General features: G+C 37.2%; 1 protein-coding gene across 7 annotated transcripts in view; it reads left to right on the top strand.

Moving 5' to 3' along the window:
- SLC4A10 (solute carrier family 4 member 10) overlaps window positions 1-18,095 on the top strand; it is a 171,441-nt gene that overhangs the window by 105,673 nt on the left and 47,673 nt on the right. For 4 of the 7 annotated variants that reach the window (XM_087920080.1, XM_087920076.1, XM_087920078.1 and 1 more), the window contains 3 exons: window positions 6,437-6,625; window positions 11,894-11,982; window positions 14,570-14,668. In XM_087920080.1, coding sequence (XP_087776206.1) covers window positions 6,437-6,625; window positions 11,894-11,982; window positions 14,570-14,668 — 377 coding nt within the window. The remainder of the gene's footprint in view (window positions 1-6,436; window positions 6,626-11,893; window positions 11,983-14,569; window positions 14,669-18,095) is intronic. The other 3 variants (XM_087920077.1, XM_087920082.1, XM_087920081.1) reach the window with 3 other exon arrangements.

Raw genomic sequence — 18,095 nt, 5'->3', positions numbered from 1 at the left:
GTAATAAACATTTGTTATCAAATGAAACATTACTTGACAAAATTTATCTGCAAAGCTGTTAGAAGAGATTTCTCACACTATAAGTGAGACTTAACCATTGCTGGTTAGAAGTCTATCCCTGTATAAGGTCCAATTTCTGTTTTGAATAATTCTATTATTAGATCGTGGTGATTTTCATGTTAAGGAATCAAATCTTCATTTTTATTAAAATTCATTTTTATTTAAGTGGGGATAAAAAAAAAGAGATAGTGATATGTGTTAGGGTTGAAGCAGGCAACGTGGGAACCAATGATTCTCATGCAAGACTGAACCATTATATAAACAGAGACAGTCTTATCTTGACTGTCTGGCTGAGAGAATTACCCAAAAGTCCACTAATTGGAAGAAAAGTCTGGTATCTGGAGACTATGAAGATCTGAACAGGACAAAATAAGAGCAAAATAAGTACAGATGAAATCCTGCTAAAAATAAATTGCTAATCTAACAGTGACTAGGAAAGACTTCACCCAGCTTTAGCAGGTGTACCAGTTACATCTCTACCTGGACAAGACTCCCTGATTACCACTCACTCAGACTACTATTAGGTGCTCTACATAATGTTGCCTTTGGTGACTGGGAAGCTACAGGTTGTACAATGTAAACTCCAGGATATTTCAAGTATAACGTTCCAAAATTGAACCTGCTTATTCAGTCTGGCAATTGCGAGAGGGCCTGTTGTGGGATTGTCCCTTCCCTTCACAAAGTGCATCGAGTCTAGATTAGGCAACAAACTTTCTCTGTAGTGTCCTTGATGTTAAAGAATAAATTTTCCTGGAATATTGGTAGCCCCAACCTTGTTTGTTTTTCATAAATAATAACTTTGTGCTTTTATTTATTGGTCACCTAGATGCTTTATGTTTACTTGGTTTTTAATAATTTTAAGTCTTTGTACTGGGTTTTAGTGTCTTATTGTTTACTTTTTTGTACCCAGCCCAAAATCAGACAGGATGGGGGCAGGTTATAAATATAATCAAATAGATCAAACAAATAAATACATCTTGGATTTACATTCTGATGCAACCTTAGGTATATGATTTTTATTCTGCAGGAATCAGATCTTCTGAGCACACAGTACGTGAGTTTGTTCACATCTGCAATTTAGAAGCTTTAGCTTAGATAGCAATATTAAGTTTACAAAGCTGCTGTTCTCAGCTAGTTGGAATTTTGGACAGTCAACATTTATTGCCGGGCGCCATATGAAGTCTGACAATTTGCCTGTTTTGACATCTCTCTTGGCTTTTATAGCCATAAAGAAGCTCTTCTCTGCAAGTCTGAATTATAGCTTTGTATACAGCTGTTACAATTTACGGTTGCTAATGTTGAGTTCAGAGACCTACCACCCAGCAGGATTGAGTATAGGAAGGTCTTGGCCTCTTAGACTACTTCCAAGTAGCTAGTGCCTAATATCACTCAAGTATCTGCACTGAATGTCTTTTAACTGCCAAAATATTCTTAGTGGAATCCCTGCTAAAATATATGTAGGCTGCAATTCTTTAAAAGAAGAATATTATTGATCTTTTTTGCTGTAATTTCCTTGGCTGTTCAAACAATTTAATGTTAATACATTTATATCGCACCTTACTTTGCAGAAGGAGTTAATTTTTTAACTTTACTGTTTTAATGTTTTATATACTGTTTTATATTTCAATGTTTTATTATATTCCACCCAGACTCACTCTTTGAGGGAGATGGGCAATTTAGAAACAAGGAATATAAACAAACCAACAAATAAACCAACAAACCAACAAACAATTCAATTAAAATTAGAATGGGATAAATGAACAACTGCACTTTGTAAAGACTTTGAAAGTATGTCTAATCATATTAAAAAGCAATTGAAAGATATGACTATCTACATTTCAGAGATTGAACAGATAGCTAACATTTTATAGCAATATATTGCTATAAAAATTAAAGTGATATTAGCATAATTTTAAAAAGTTTTGATGAACATGAAATTGGACTTGGCTGATGTTCAGCATAGAAACAGAAGGAACAATTTAAAGATTGGAGGCATTTGGGAGAATGCAGATAAGACTGACTTATTAGGATACCTTATTCCAAAAATTAATGTGCCAGAAATATAACTTACTTGAGAAAGATGTGAAGTGTGCCCTTGGAATTTACAGACCTAGGCTCACAAGAATGCAAAACCCACAAGATGTTATTATAAGATGTCTTAATCTTGGGCCAGAAATAAGATTTGTAAATGGCTCATTAGCTGGAGAAAATAAAACAGAGGGGAAGAAACTACATATCTTTTCCCGGATGTAAATCCAGCTACTTTACAAGGAAGGAGAGATTTCAAACTTTGTACTGAAGCGGTGTATAAAACAAGGAATAAGCTAATTGTCTTTAAACTTCAGATAAAAGAAAATTACTTCTACTCTTTCCAAAGTGAACTGAGTTTTGACAGCCACATGAATAATTATCAGAAGGTAAATTTGTATACTTGGAAAATGGCTGACTTACCCTGAGAATTTAAGTCATAAGTGCATAAGTGCACTAATATGCCTATTGTCCCTGTCATTGTATTTTTATTCTTTTATTCTTGTTCTCATTTTTGTTTGACAAATTCCAATAAATAAATAAATAAATGGACTTGAAGAACATAGTAAAGAATTAGACTTTGTGATTAAAAAAGAAGAAGGGAAAGAAAAAATGTTAAAGGTTAGAGTAAGTGTCTGAGAACAGTTAAGGAATAATAGGATGGATATAAAACAACCTATTTTATACAGTAGATAAAAGGCCCAAGCCTAGCTGGGATATGAATTAAGTCCTACATAACCTCTCCCCACACTTCCCCAGTGCTCCATTTTAGATTGAAAAGAGGACTCTTCAACCTGCTAGGAGAATTTTCACATCCAGTCAAGAGGGTCAGGGGGAACAATATTCTTTGGGAGAGATTAGATGGAAATTAGGGTAATGGAATGGAGAAGAGAGGGTTCGGGTGAAAGGGGGATGATTAAATGAAATGGGTTTTTTCTGAAATCTACTCCAACTTATCAAACAATCTGCTTGCTGTTGTAGCTGTTATTGCAATGCCTTATTTAGGGAAGCAAAATGTACATTGGAGAAATGTAAAGCAGAAACAACTGAATGTAAAATACAATAGTAACTTTAAATGTTAGGGGAATGGGAGAGTTGATTAAAAAGAACTAGAATTATATAGAAGAAGATCCAAGAGAAGAGAATATCTGTAAATATATAATATCCTTTAGTGCATCAACAGTGATATTGTGGGAAACATACAAGTTAGGATTGCTTAAGAAAAGCAATTTAGAAAAGCTTTTTAATTTTTTTTTTGCGGAAAGTGCTAATGAATCCAGAGTGACCATTGTAATTAAAGCCAGTATAGAATTGAAAATAAAAAAGATCCAAAAAGATTACAATGGAGATTTATCTTATTCTCAAGGGGAAATTTGATAATAGAACTTTAATATTAGCCTCCATTTACATCCCAGAATCAAAATCAAATGGGCTTTATAAAAAAGCTTGGAGAAATTTGGATTGGAAAATCTAATCTTGGAAGATTTAAATGAGGGGTTCTTGCTGCTCTCTGAGCTTGGTTGTTTTCTTGCAGAGATTTCATTACCCAGAACAGGTAATATCTTCGCTGATATGATGAGGAAATGTCTGCAAGAAAGCAGCCAAGCTCACAGACCACCAAGGACCTTTCATTTCAACCCTGAGTTACAAATATTCTCCATTTAAGTAAGAATACTTAATGATGTAAGAATACCAATGGCTGTTCTTAAGAATAGAAAATGAGTATTTTAATATTTAATATTCAAGAAGCTGTGGGCATTATTGTATATCTATGGATTACTGACACTTGGGGGGTGGGCACAAATCCTTTGTTGAAAGCATACACATATTATTTTGGTAGGCATCAATCCTGGTCAAGGATAGATTACATTTATTAATGTATTAATGTAAATTTTGGCTGTTTTTGACTGTTTTGTAAATTAATTGTTCTGTCTACCTACCCACCCCAGAAGCTATTTTTTTAAAAATATACATACTTGGCATTAAATGCTGGGAAAAGCTTACATTACTTTGCTAGTACGCTTCAGAGAGCTGTTTGGCTGGCTATGGATGAAATAGAAAGTAGAACCATATGATGCCATTTTGCATAGTCTTTTCTTAAACAGACACAAGCTATACTATTGGATTAGACTTTTTTTTTCCTGAAGTGACCTGATATACATATGCTCTTGAGACTCTTAAGTTGGGCACAAAAATGACAGTTGTTCATATAAGTGTTGTTACATGACATGTCAGGTCAAAGAGTGTGGGGGAGAAAGCAGTCTTCTTATATTCTTCCTCCATGTGCTAATCCCACGAAAGATGTCAATGTGATTAAACAGAAAGCAGACTTCTTCCCTCTGTGTCAACACCTGCACGCTTGAAAGATTCTGCACATGTGTACTTGTCTGAGAGCCAAAACTTCATGCAATTGGATATTATTATTTTGGGGGGTTAATGAATATACAAATAAGATTCCTCTTGATAGACATCCATGCAGAATGCATGGACTTGACAATAGCACAACTTTGTGTTCTTCGAATCACATGATCTCTTTTATTTGAGAAAGATATAAAAGGATGACTGTCACATCATTACATGGCAAGCTGGTTTGTTCTGTAGACATACATAATTAAGAATTGTGCCTTTTATTCTGAGTACCTGTGCCTTTTTTTCTCAAATAATCAAACACTTGACTAATCCCATCTGCTTTTGACATCTGCGTGCCCTTCTTGTTTCACGCATGAGTTTTCTTGGAAAAGTGGAATGGCTCAGAAAAAGGCTCATGAGCCATCCAAGGATTTTCAACAAAACCGTTGATGACTCACTCTGGCTATGTCAGAGGGGCTCTGTGACATTGTGTCTTCTAATGAATACGCAAACTCCTTGTGGTTTAATTAATGTTGATTCATTGGTTGTACTAAGAAACTTGCTTTTTAAAGTGTTACCATTTTCTAAAAATATCTAAAACTTAACAGCATAAAATTTCTCTCTCCATTTTCCTTCTTTGTTTATTTCCCTCTTTAATTTTCTTACTGAAGAAACTGTTGTATCTATCCAGCCTGTTAAATTTTATATAATTATTAATAGCGTGCTGAAATATATAAATTATATATCTATATCAAATATATAGATATATGTTTTGGTTCAGTTCAATACCTGCATCCTGTCTTCTACAGTGACTGATTCTCCGATGTCTGTTTTATAGCCATGAAATCTGCTTATGCTTAGAAAGAGAGGGAGAAAAATAGATATCGGAAGCTGATCTGGACATATTTATTTATATCATATTTTTTAACTGCCCATCCACCCTTGGATACCTGGTTATAATTTTAAAACTGATCAGAGGAACGCTGCACTCTTGATGACTGTATGGTTTTATCTACTCATCTTTTCAAAATTCATTTTCATGTGCGCAGGTCAAATCAGAATTGAGCTTGCATAGCAAAATTCATTTTATTGTCCTGATTAGTTTGGGCAGTTTTTATATCTGCATAACCAAGGAAGCAGTTTCAAGCAACTGCTTCTCAAAAGCTGCTTCCCCTAAAAGATTCTATCTCATCATGCAGTTTGAAAAAAGACTCTCCAATAAATAGTTGCAAAGCAGTAGAGGCAAACCCAGTTTGAAGTGAGGGTGGAATCGTGATTAATCCTTACCCTGCTTATTTTGTTTTCTTGAAAAAGCCCACTCCCTATAATTTTTGTACAAGAAAACCACAGTGGGAATGCCAGTAGGTGGAATGAAAATGATGTTTGAGGAAAGAGTTAAATCCTACTTCATGGCTTTTTCTAGGGCTTTAATCCCAATGTCTTGACTTTCTATAGCTGGTAGCTTGATTACTCAAATGCTTACATAAATTTGAATAGTTGGATATGGAAGTGAATAGCAAACTCGGTCTACCTGTTTGTCAATACTGCTTATCTTTCATGTTCATAAACATGGTTACAAGATAACAAAATACCAGTACAAAAACTGAAACTGGTATTGTGAGGATAGAGTGATCTGGGCAAACATTTATCTTGTGGAAACCTTCTTGCAGGTTCACTAAGAAACAAATGTAAGCAGAGCCCACTTGCAAACTTCGCAGTTCAATCCTGGAAGGTCATTGACCAAGCAAACCTGATTTGGTGATTTCAGGGGGTACCTTTCACACATTTTTTAAAAATCCCTTTAGCTCTCCCATGGAAATCTGAACCATCGATACTAGGTATTACTTGCAATGATACTTGCAGCACAGTGATCAAATCTCATATAAGTAACAGATTTGACCGAATGCTTCAACTGAGAATCCATTAGAAATGTGGCTACTTATTGCACAATTGACTCAAAACTCAAAATATAATTCAATTGCTGTTTTATTTTTTTCAGATATGATTCTTGATCAACAAGTAGGGTCCGGGCAGCTCAGTGAGGATGTTCGTCACAGAGTCCACGAGGCTTTACTCAAACAGCATCACCATCAGAACCAAAAGAAATTAAGCAATAGGATCCCAATAGTCAGGTCCTTTGCTGACATTGGCAAGAAACAGTCTGAACCCCATTCCATGGACAAAAATGGTAAAGTGTCATGTTAATGTAGCTTTGATACAATGGATTTGCCAATATCCGTGATTTATGCCACATTTTGATTTTATATGGCATTTCAGTCTTCTTGTCCAACCCAGGCATTTTCTCAAGTTCCCTTCCCTAACTGTGGGAAATTGGAGTTATAAGGGATGATAGCAAATCTTTGACAGTGACTCAGAAATTATAGAGTAGGACACCTCATAAAATGAAACAATTTGCAGGCAATCAGGAAGGGAAAGCGTAGGTTTTTGGTACAGATGTGCAGGAGCTTAACTGGCTTCTTTATTTAACGAGTTGTTTTTACAGAAAGATATATTCAGCAGTTGCTGTATACCTCGTTGGTTTTACCTGGACAGATTTAAATAACATTTATACATTCCTAAGTGTCCTTCCATCAATTTAGAGTTTGAGATAAAGTGAGAAGAGAGTTATAAAAGAAAGAAAAAGCAATCTTTTTTGCGGGGTTATGTAAGTGTGTCTGTTGTCACTCCATTTCCTAAACAATTATGAGTTGCTAAGATTAAGATGGGGAAAAAAATGATATTTTCAGAAAAAAGCAAGGCAATTATCCTGACTTCAGGAGATCAAAGCAATACATTTTATAAAACCCCTTATGAAAACGATTTTGCAAATTAGTCATCTTTTGTCTTAAAATAAAGCCTTTAACAAAGTCTGATTTCTCTGAGCCTATTTCAGGTAAGCAAGTTCAGAACTGAACCATATATATGTCTTAAGCATTTTCCCTCTAAATTGATGGCTTGCACCTGTGCTAGAATACAATTCCAGACTTAACTTGCTCAGTGACAGCTCCTTAGGAATGATACAAACTCTGGATCAATATATTTGAACAGTACCAATTTATTTTGGCTCATTTTCCAGTGACAATGATGCAATTACAATGATGCAAACTAACACTGATGCATTTACATTCTGTTTACATTTAATGAGTTCTATTAAAAGCCTATGAAACAACAAGGTATTTGAGTTGGTTATATTCAAGTGAAAGATTGTAACACAGGTTAACAGATTATTTTCATGACTTTAATGACCAAAATTTCAGAACATTGGCCATTAAAGAAGCAATATTTTTGATTGATTCACAAGAAATTTGATAATTCCCTGGGTAATCCCATCGATAGATTACAGATAAAACTGATTAAACTTAATCTGATTAAGCTTAATTTGATTAATCTGAAGAAGCTTCTTGGATAGAAGCAAAACATTTTCAAAGAAAAACCAGAAAGTCCAGTTGCCTCTTGAAAAAGCACCTTTGGTTCAATGCGTGGAATGTTCTTGTTTGAATGCTGCTGGAGGAAAATTCTATGCTATTTGAGATTCTAGTTTGTATTCCTTAAAATTTAGGTGTTCCTGGCTTCAAAATTTCCACAGCCTGGTCACTTTTTCTTTTACAACAGTACAGCAGTTCTTATTTTCTCACTTGTTCCCCTCTGTTCATCTTTTCCACTTTTATTATTTCTTTTCAGAAAAAGTGTTATCGTAATACTATTTTGAAATAAATATTCCATCATTCTTAAGTCATTTCCACTTCATATCATACCTTTCCTTCACCATAGGTTTCCCTTTCCCTGTTCATGAATAATAGTGCACGATCTAAACCAGAGTTTTTCCAACTATGTTTCATGGAACCCTACTGTTCTGTGTGAACTTGGTAGGAGGGTTCTTTGAGAGGTTAAGGACAAGAAAAAGAAATTCACTAGCAGGTAGCAGGTTTTTTTAATCACTAGAGGTTTGCCTCTTGATCAAGGTTTCCTGAATATGTTTTTTTCTAACTAACAGATTTCGCAGCCAGAGAAGGTTTGACTATCTCTGATCTAAACTCTGCTGTTGTGCATGATCATCTCCATGTTCTTTCTTTTGCTATATCTTTATTGTATCTGTCTCTAACAGGCTCATCCCATCTTTGTCCTCCTTCATCTCTAACCTTTGGGTTCTGTAAACTCCTTGAAGGTCCAGAGGTAGTGTACTATAAATCTATCTTGCATGAACATTAGGTCAATTCAGATATTCACTCTTCACGTCAGTCCTTTTTTAGCATAATGGGTCATCGTGATTAATCTGGATTAATCACTTTCAAGGTCTTCATGGCCTTTTTGCAAAAAGGTATCAGATTTTTTAATGGCTATTCCACTCTAGCCAGGATAAGTTTCTTTTGTAGATGGTCTTACTGTTTTTCTAATCTGAAAAGTATAAATTAGAAATGGATTGTGCTGTCAGAAATATTTTATCTGTCATTTTATTTATATACACACACACACATACACACACACATACACATACATACATACATACATATATATACACTGCTCAAAAGAATAAAGGGAACACTTAAACAACACAATGTAACTCCAAGTCAATCACGCTTCTGTGAAATCAAACTGTCCACTTAGGTAGCAACACTGATCGACAATCAATTTCACATGCTGTTGTGCAAATGGAATAGACAACAGGTGGAAAGCAGAGGCAGTTAGCAAGACACTCCCAATAAAGGAGTGCTTCTGCAGGTGGTGACCACAGACCACTTCTCAGTTCCTATGCTTTCTGGCTGATGGTTTGGTCACTTTTGAATGCTGGCAGTGCTTTCACTCTAGTGGTAGCATGAGACAGAGTCTATAACCCACACGAGTGGCTCAGGTAGTACAGCTCATCCAGATGGCACATCAATGCGAGCTGTGGCAAGAAGGTTTCCTGTGTCTGCCAGTGTAGTGTTCAGAGCATGGAGGTGCTACCAGGAGACAGGCCAGTACATCAGGAGACGTGGAGGAGGCCATAGGGAGGCAACAACCCAGCATCAGGACTGCTACCTCCGCCTTTGTGCAAGGAGGGACAGGAGGAGCACTGCCAGAGCCCTGCAAAATGACCTCCAGCAGGCCACAAATGTGCATGTGGCTGCTCAAACAGTCAGAAACAGATTCCATGAGGGTGGTATGAGGACCCGATGCCCACAGGTGGGGGTTGTCCTTACAGCCCAACATCATGCAGGATGTTTGGCATTTGCCAGAGAACACCAAGATTGGCAAATTCGCCACTGGTGCCCTGTGTTCTTCACAGATGAATGCAGGTTCACATTGAGCACATGTGACAGACATGACAGGGTCTGGAGACGGCGTGGAGAACGTTCTGCTGCCTGCAACATCCTCCAGCATAAGTGGTTTGGCAGCGTGTCAGTAATGGTGTGGGGTGGCATTTCTTTAGGGGCCGCACAGCCCTCCATGTGCTCGCCAGAGGTAGCCTGACTGCCATTACGTACTGAGATGAGATCCTCAGACCCCTTGTGAGACCATATGCTGGTGCGATTGGCCCTGAGTGCCTCCTAATGCAAGACAATGCTAGACCTCATGTGGGTGGAGTGTGTCAGCAGTTCCTGCAAGACGAAGGCATTGATGCTATGAACTGGCCCACCCATTCCCCAGACCTGAATCCAATTGAGCACATCTGGGACATCATGTCTCGCTCCATCCATCAATGCCACGTTGCACCACAGACGGTCCAGGAGTTGGGGGATGCTTTAGTCCAGGTGTGGGAGGACATCCTTCAGGAGACCATCTGCCACCTCATCAGGAGCATGCCCAGGCATTGTAGGGAGGTCATACAGGCATGTGGAGGCCACACACACTACTGACCCTCATTTTGACTTATTTTAAGGACATTACATCAAAGTTGGATCAGCCTGTAGTGGTTTTTTCCACTTCAATTTTGAGTGTAACTCTAAATCCAGACCTCCATGGGTTGCTAAATTTGATTTCCATTGATAATTTTTGTGTGATTTTGTTGTCAGCACATTCAACTATGTAACGAACAAAGTATTTAATAAGAATATTCTATTCATTCAGATCTAGGATGTCTTATTTTTGTGTTCCCTTTATTTTTTTGAGCAGTGTATAATAAAATAAAAATGGGGAAAAGTCTGGATGAAAATGTAGAGTGGATTTGGACAATGAATACCTCTAGTTTAGCACTAAAACCTGTGTAGATTTTTAAAAATAATGATTTCCCTCCCAGTATTTCTGGGATCATAGTTGAATGAGCTCGCGCTCACAGAACCGGTTGCAGCTCACTACTGGCTCTATGCAATTTTGTAAGGAAATATGCATCTTATTGCAGTGTAGAGATGCCTTCTAACAGTGATCCTGGGAAAATGTATTTATTGCAATAGCAATAGTCAGCTATCATTTGATTCACATTTTACACATTACTTGGTACATGTGTTATAATGTGTTATAATTGGGATTAGATTGTATGTGATTCAATCCCTTGCCCCCTTGTCAGGAATTATACAGGGCACTTTATTGTGCTTTATATAGGGCACTTAGCTTCATGAGCTATAATAAATGTGTTTTCAGTATTTGCAAGAAGGGTGATATATTAATAAGCTATGAAGGAATAGCTTTCCTTATTTGAACTCCCAGAGTAGAGAGATAGAGTTGTTACCTTATGTCATGCTTTTTGTATTCAATGTTCCATGATACCACCACCCAAGAGGGGTGACTATTTCAATAATTTTATTATTTTATTTTATTATTTTATTTTTATTAATTTATTTTATCTTATTATTATTTTAATCCCGCCTTTGTTATTTTTATAAAGAGCTCAAGGCAGCAATGCATATCTAACACTCCTTCCTCTGCTTGTTTTCTTCCAGGAGACATTAAACAATCAATTTTACATTCCCTATTTAAATACAAGTTGAGTCATGAGTTTTAGTAAATCAATAAAGTAAACTTTTATAAAGTTTACTTTACTTTATTTTAGCAAGCTTTTATAAAGTGATGCATACTGCAAATAGACTAAACATTTTTATTCAGTTGGCCCTAATTATTTTCAGTAAGTTATGATCAAGAAAATGTATTACTTATATATGTAGTAATGGCTTATACTTTGCAACATGAAATGTTTGTACATAGATATGGTGTATATGAACCTTTCATTTAAATGTCTCTTCAGTAGAAGGCCCTTTCAGGTGGTAGCACCAAGCAAATCTTCAACTAATTTGTAAAAGCTAAGTAGCATTTGCCCTGATTATTATTTGAATGTGAGACTAGACTGGGAAATCCAGAACTATGGACTGATATTTTTTAAAATCATTATTTATCTACTGTTATCAAGCAAATTGCAACCCCTTCTCTGAGGTTCACTGGACTCAAGCTGACTCAAGGGAGAATTTATTTTTTATTTCAATTGACTGTTTTGTAACAATAATACAGAAAAGTGTTAGTATTCTGTAATAACAATTTTTTCCAGCAGGTCAGCTTGTTTCCCCACAGTCTGTGCCAACCACTGAAACCAAAAATGATGTCAGCCGAGAAAACAGCACTGTTGACTTTAGTAAGGTAAGACTGTAACATAAGTCTTTGAATGGTAAGAGTACAGCTTAGTTCTGGCAATAAAGCATGTTTCATTTCAGTGTAATAAATTATAACTGCCATTGTCCCATACTACATGCATTTTATGTAAATAAATGGAGGGGGATACGTTTAACCATTTAAAACAAACAATACTTTTTTTTAAAAAAAATGGTTCATTTCATTCCATATCACTGTGAAGACATCATTAAACTTTAGAAGAGATGAAAGCTATATTTCAGTATCTGAGCCAAAAGTTATTTGAAATGATGTGGTAGCATTCTCAAGCATTTCCTATCTCTGAAAATGAAACATGGGAACAATATATTTAAGGCTTAGTACAGTAGAGTTTCTGATTGACTCAGTCATACTTTCCATAACTGTCACTACAGTATTAAGGTATAAAAATTGCTTTGTGTGATTTCAACCGTGAAGGAGCCAGATAATTTCTGTTTGGCAGAAAAATCCTGAAGTCCCTCAATAAAAGCTCTACAAGCAGAGGTGTCCAACCTTGGTAACTTTAAGACCTGTGGACTTCAACTCCCGGAATTCCCTACCCACCCATCCTGGCTTGGGAATTAAAGTCAACAAGCCTTAAAGTTGCCAAGGTTGGACACTCCCTCTCTACAGTAAATATTAACACATTGAACTTCCTGAATATTTTGTACATTGACAGCTGGTGGCTATTAATAAATTATCAATCCATAATATAAAGCCCCTGCATTGCACACATGAGGATTTGATTCAATTTAGCCATTCCTAAGGAAAGCTGGAAAAGATTCTGCTTGAAATGCAGGAGAGCTATTGATCAGTATTTATAAGCAATTTTATAAGCTTATTTATAAGCTCGGGAAAGAGAACCATAATCTAACTTGCTAGAAAAGAAATGTTGCCAGTAGTTTGTGTGTCAGTGATTTGGAGGAAAGAACTATAGTGTTACGTCTGGAAGGATGGGTCCAAGAACGGAGACGAGACTCAGATAGCAACAACAGCTCTTTATTAGTGACTTCAGATCTGAGCCAAATATCCTAGCCACAGCAGCCCCTTTTATAGAGCTGACTGCAGCTAGGCAGCCAATGACAGCGATTCGAGCTTGCCGCGCTTGGTTTGCCCAATCGCGGCAGCCCGCTAAATAGCCAATCGGATCAGTCTGAGGCGACCAATCAGTCTGTTAGCGGACCAATCCGAATTGCAGGCTTTCAAGCCTGCTAGTCCGGAACATATAGCATCAAGGGAGATGCCAGCATGGCGACAAACTTTGAAGAAAGTTTATTAAATGGTCCCTGAATATACTCACAGCACAGGGGGATCTGCCCCAATGAGCCCAAATGATGAAGACAATCTCTGGAATTTGACTCACAAAGGAGATGCTTTCATCGGCCAAGTTTTATAGCCCTGCAATCTCTTTTTCTCCTTCCATCCCAGAATTGCTTAGGTTAGACATCAGCAAAGGATATTAATGAAGATTAAGCGCCCAGCAGGTACTGGGCCCCTGCTATGACAAAAGAGAGAAATAATTATTTGACTGAGGTTAAAGCAAAAAGTTTGGTTATGTCACAATTTGCAAGGGTAAATGGGAAGAGCTAGCTTGTCTAAGGAGCCTCTCTCTTCCAGGTGTTAATTGAAAAATGCAAGGTAATAATAGGGCAATAAGCTCCACGTGCTTTTCCCTTTCTGACTTCTGCCAAGTTTTTACCCCTAAAATAGGCTTTTCTAAAGGAGCAAGTAGACCAGCCAGGAAGATGCCTCCCCCTCAAGATTTCTTATTCCATATAACTTACATACTTAGACTGTTCCCAGTAAAATATATCCCAAATATTTAGCTACAGCCAAACAATCTTTTTCTGTGTTTCATTTTCAGAGTATTTGTGGAGATAGCCTCCTGTTAAATTGGAAAATTGGGAAAGAATCTTCTGCTGGATTAGCGTCCAGATTTATATTGGTTCTAATATATTCTATGATATTTACCCTTTGGCAATATAAAAACCATTTTTAATCATATACAAAGTCTGAGGTTTTGTGATCAAGTTGCGATACTTTATTGCTCGCTGCAAATTGTGACAAGCAGCATGGCTGTCCATAAGAACTGAAAGGGAAAACATGGATTTATTGGGAATATTATAACCAATCTGTAGTTAAAAATTGCCTAAGGCAGGGGTCCCCAAACATCGCAACTTAAAGACTTGTGAACTTCAACTCCCAGAATTCTCTAGCCAGCTGGAGAATTCTGGGAATTGAAGTCCACAAGTCTTAAAGTTGCCAAATTTGGAGACCTCTGGCCTAAGCAGTGTTATGTCACCAAATCATGGTTATATTAGGCTTTGGTTCGACAAGCCTCTAGCCATGGCCCTTGGCCTCAGCTGAACCAAGCAGGGCAGCTGAGGCTTAAGGTATCTTTAACTGAGTTTCTCTTCTAAGGGAATTGATGCCAACAGTGCCTTGACTTGTGGTTGAATGTGACATCCAGTCAGTGTGGCTGAGCCCGTTCTAGTTATGTGCTTGCTCCATCTGGTGCCAGGCAGAATATGAGAAGCAGCCTTTTGAACCAGCTGAAGTCTGTTAATTGTGCGTGCAGGGACTAGGAGACCAGCAAAAAGGGCATAACAGTAGTCTATTTGGGATGAAACAGAGAAATGAAAAAGGACACCTTCATCAGGAAGAGAGAGAGAGAGAGGTGAGGACCCACTCGGGCTATCTTTCTATGGTGATTGCAAGCAGCATCTCTTGCTAAATGTTAGTACCAGGTCAATGCTGTGTTTTGTCAGTGCAGTTGGCAAAAACTCCAGAAGTTCTAGATCAGCCTTCCTTGGTCTGGCTCTCTCTCCCTGGTCCATGCCTCTTCCTCCCAGCAGTGAACATGCTTCCCTCCTGAGGAAGATAGGATGTATTCAGGGGTGGGATTCTACCAGTTCACACCTATTCACTAGAACCAGTTGTTAACATTCTAAACAGTTCAGAGAACCAGTTGTTAGAAGAAATTACTGGCCTAATCCTGTAAGGAAGGCAGGAAGAAAACATTCTGGTGTTGCTTACAGAAACTGCCTCTCCGTTAACCCTTATTACATTCTTGGCAGGACTAGACTTCCTGTCTCAGGAGCCTCTCTGGAGCTTTCTTTCCCTCTTTTGCTGGTACTTTGCTTGTGTGGAGTGACCATTCAAAGTTACATGGCACTGAAAAAAGTGACTTATGACCATTTTTCACTTACGACTGTTGCAGCATCCCCACAGTCATGAGAGGCCAGGTGAGGAGATGCATGCCTCAATGTGAGTGATATTGAGTTGCCCACACCTAGCCTATAACATGACCACCAAGCCATGTCCACCAACTTAGACACACTCACAGAACCGGTTGTTAAAAAAATTGAATCCCACCCCTGGATGTAGTCCAGTCTTTACGGAGGGCACCAGGATGGGGAAAGCTGGTCTAGATGCATGTACTGAACGTTTTAAACATCCTGCCACCCTTCATTTCATCTGAAGATTGTCCTCATAACTTTCAAATATACAAAGTATTTTTTTAAGAAAATACTTAAAGAAGTAATGGAAGATATAAATTTATTTCATATACCCACAAATCCAGAAAAACAGAATCATTTCCCCAGCAAAATTATCTTTAATATTACCATAGTAGCATAATTCTGTATAGGAATTTCCATTGAATTCAATGAAGCTTACTATCAGGTAAGTTGATACAGGGCTATAGCCTGGAATAAACTCACTAAAATCTGGTCCAGAAAGGAAATGCCCTGAGAGGTATTGTGTTCATCTGTACTGCCAGCAAAACAGAAGCATCCAACACTATAGCTTTCTTTTCTCAACATTGCTTGGCCCTAGAAGCTAAGCAGGTTCAGGCCTGGGTGATATTTGGATGAGAGTCTATCAGAAAACTCAATGGTGGTGGACATCCCAGAAAAAGGAGACAGTGAACAACTTCCATATTGTAGACAAGAAAACTGCATGTGTGTGTCCATTAAATCACTAGGAGTTCAGGTAAACATTCTTAGCATAAACACGTACCATAAACTGTACAGATTCATACTGCAAAATAGGAAACAGTAATGGCTCTTTTCTTTTCTGGATACAATTGTCTTAAGTTGATTGGTGATGCATCAGATATAGGCATCATATTAAGAAAACTCACATTCAGATCTCCGCTCAGCTTTGTAGTATGGCAGCTTACTTGAGCTTGTTAGTGGGTATGCTCCTTTAGGCTTTCTGAACCCTGCTTTTTTGAACTAGCCATAGAGCAAGTTCTCATTCAAGGTGTGCATGAGATTTCAGCAATTTAAGTGATTATTTTATGTGATATTGCACAGGAAGGTCAAAGTACAGTAGAATCTCTGGTCATTCATTCCATAACATTGGCGATTTCTTCATCTTCTAATGTTTCGTCTTCAGGAATTTCTGGGTCAGGAATCGTGTCTGATCACCACCTGAGTATGTGTTCATGACCAGATTCAAAAAAATTGTGAATTTTTTGGTCAAAACCCGATTTGGTTGTGGTCAGAAGTGTTTGTGACCAGAGGTTCTACTGTATTGTGGTATATCTTATAAGGTTTAGTGATGTAATAAGATTTGGGTTGATACTTTTTAAAAAAGTGCTTAGAGCCTTGTATAAGATTACACAGTGGTGTTCAAGACCCCAAAAGTTTGTCAATCCCTGACTGAGAGGTGGTATTTTTAATAGAAGGGAGGGAACATATGTAAACTATGGAATCCTTGGTGCTCTCTAAGTTTGGTTATTCGGGGAAAACTAAATTCAGAGGGCACCAAAGTCTCCACATGGCATTTTGCTGGAAAAACCACAGTAGCTTAGTATACATAGAGTGCTAAACGAAACACAATACATCTCGTTAGGACTTAAGCTTACCTATAAGTGACTGGGGTCAGTGGTTTTTTCTTTCTCAGCCTAATTGATTTAATCTGCTTTTTATGAAGAAAAGATTAGGAGGGAGAAGAAGCAATGCTTAGAGTTGCATCAACATCTTTGGAGGCTAAGAAGGATTGAAAGACAAACAGATTGCTGCCAGCAACAAGCAAATAAACATATTAATGAATGAATCACGAGTAGAGTCCTCCGGAATTCAGAAAAAAATTAATGCAAATCTCTATAAAACAGTATCTCATGTCGTATTATCTCTTTCAATTGGCAAAGCAATTTTTGCAGCAGCCAAACCTTAACTAATGGAAGATAAGAAGCATTATTTGCATTCTATATCCTTTTTCATGCTTCATCCACATTTGTGCTTGAAAAGCCACCTGCAGCCTGAGAATTAATGGACCCAAGGTCTCTCTCAAGTCATTATACATCTCTAGCATGGACTCTAGCAGGACTACATGACAACGTGATCATACCTCCAATTCTTTTTTTAAAATAAATTTTATTAAGTTTCCAAATTTTAAAAATATAAAATAAAACTTTATACATTGTTATCAACATCAAGACATCTTTTGCATCTCCTCACGTTTTTCAGTATATGTATTTACTTATTCCTTTACCATTACATCTTACTCTTACTATAAATCAATATCTTTTATCCTTACATCTCAATCTTCTCCATGATATATTTACATATTCCCTCATTCTTTTCCTAATTGCCATTTTATTTTATTGTTATTTCTAAACCACTCATACCAGGCATCCCAGGCCCTATAATAAATTGAATCTTCTCTGTCTTTTATTTTCATCGTTAGCCTGTCCATCTCTATACAATCTACTATTTTTTTTATAATCATGCCTTCTGGTGGAACCCATTTTTCTTTCCAGAGTTGTGCGTACAAAATCCTTGCAGCTGTTAATATATGTAACATAATATATCTGTTTTATTGCATTTTTGTGTTATTATACAATAGCGCATAGTTTCCTATGGGATGGGAAATGTAAACAGCAGGCATATTTTCAGAGACACATGATTAGAGATTCATTAATTCGGATATGGAACAAGATTTAAAAGTATCATTATACTAAAATACCGAAATGGCTGTCAACTATGGAAGCACAAATCTACCCAAATGCAATGGATCTGGGGAAAAAGAGGAATTACAAAGACCTATTAGACACACAAGGAAGATTAAAAACGAGACAAGAATTACAGCAACAA

This window comes from Pseudonaja textilis, chromosome 1, assembly GCF_049901715.1.
Source record: "Pseudonaja textilis isolate UNSWEBS1 chromosome 1, rPseTex1.2, whole genome shotgun sequence".
Taxonomy (NCBI): Eukaryota; Metazoa; Chordata; class Lepidosauria; order Squamata; family Elapidae; genus Pseudonaja; species Pseudonaja textilis.
The sequence above is the reverse complement of the archived record's forward strand: the minus strand, read 5'-3'. Positions and strand labels throughout refer to the sequence as shown.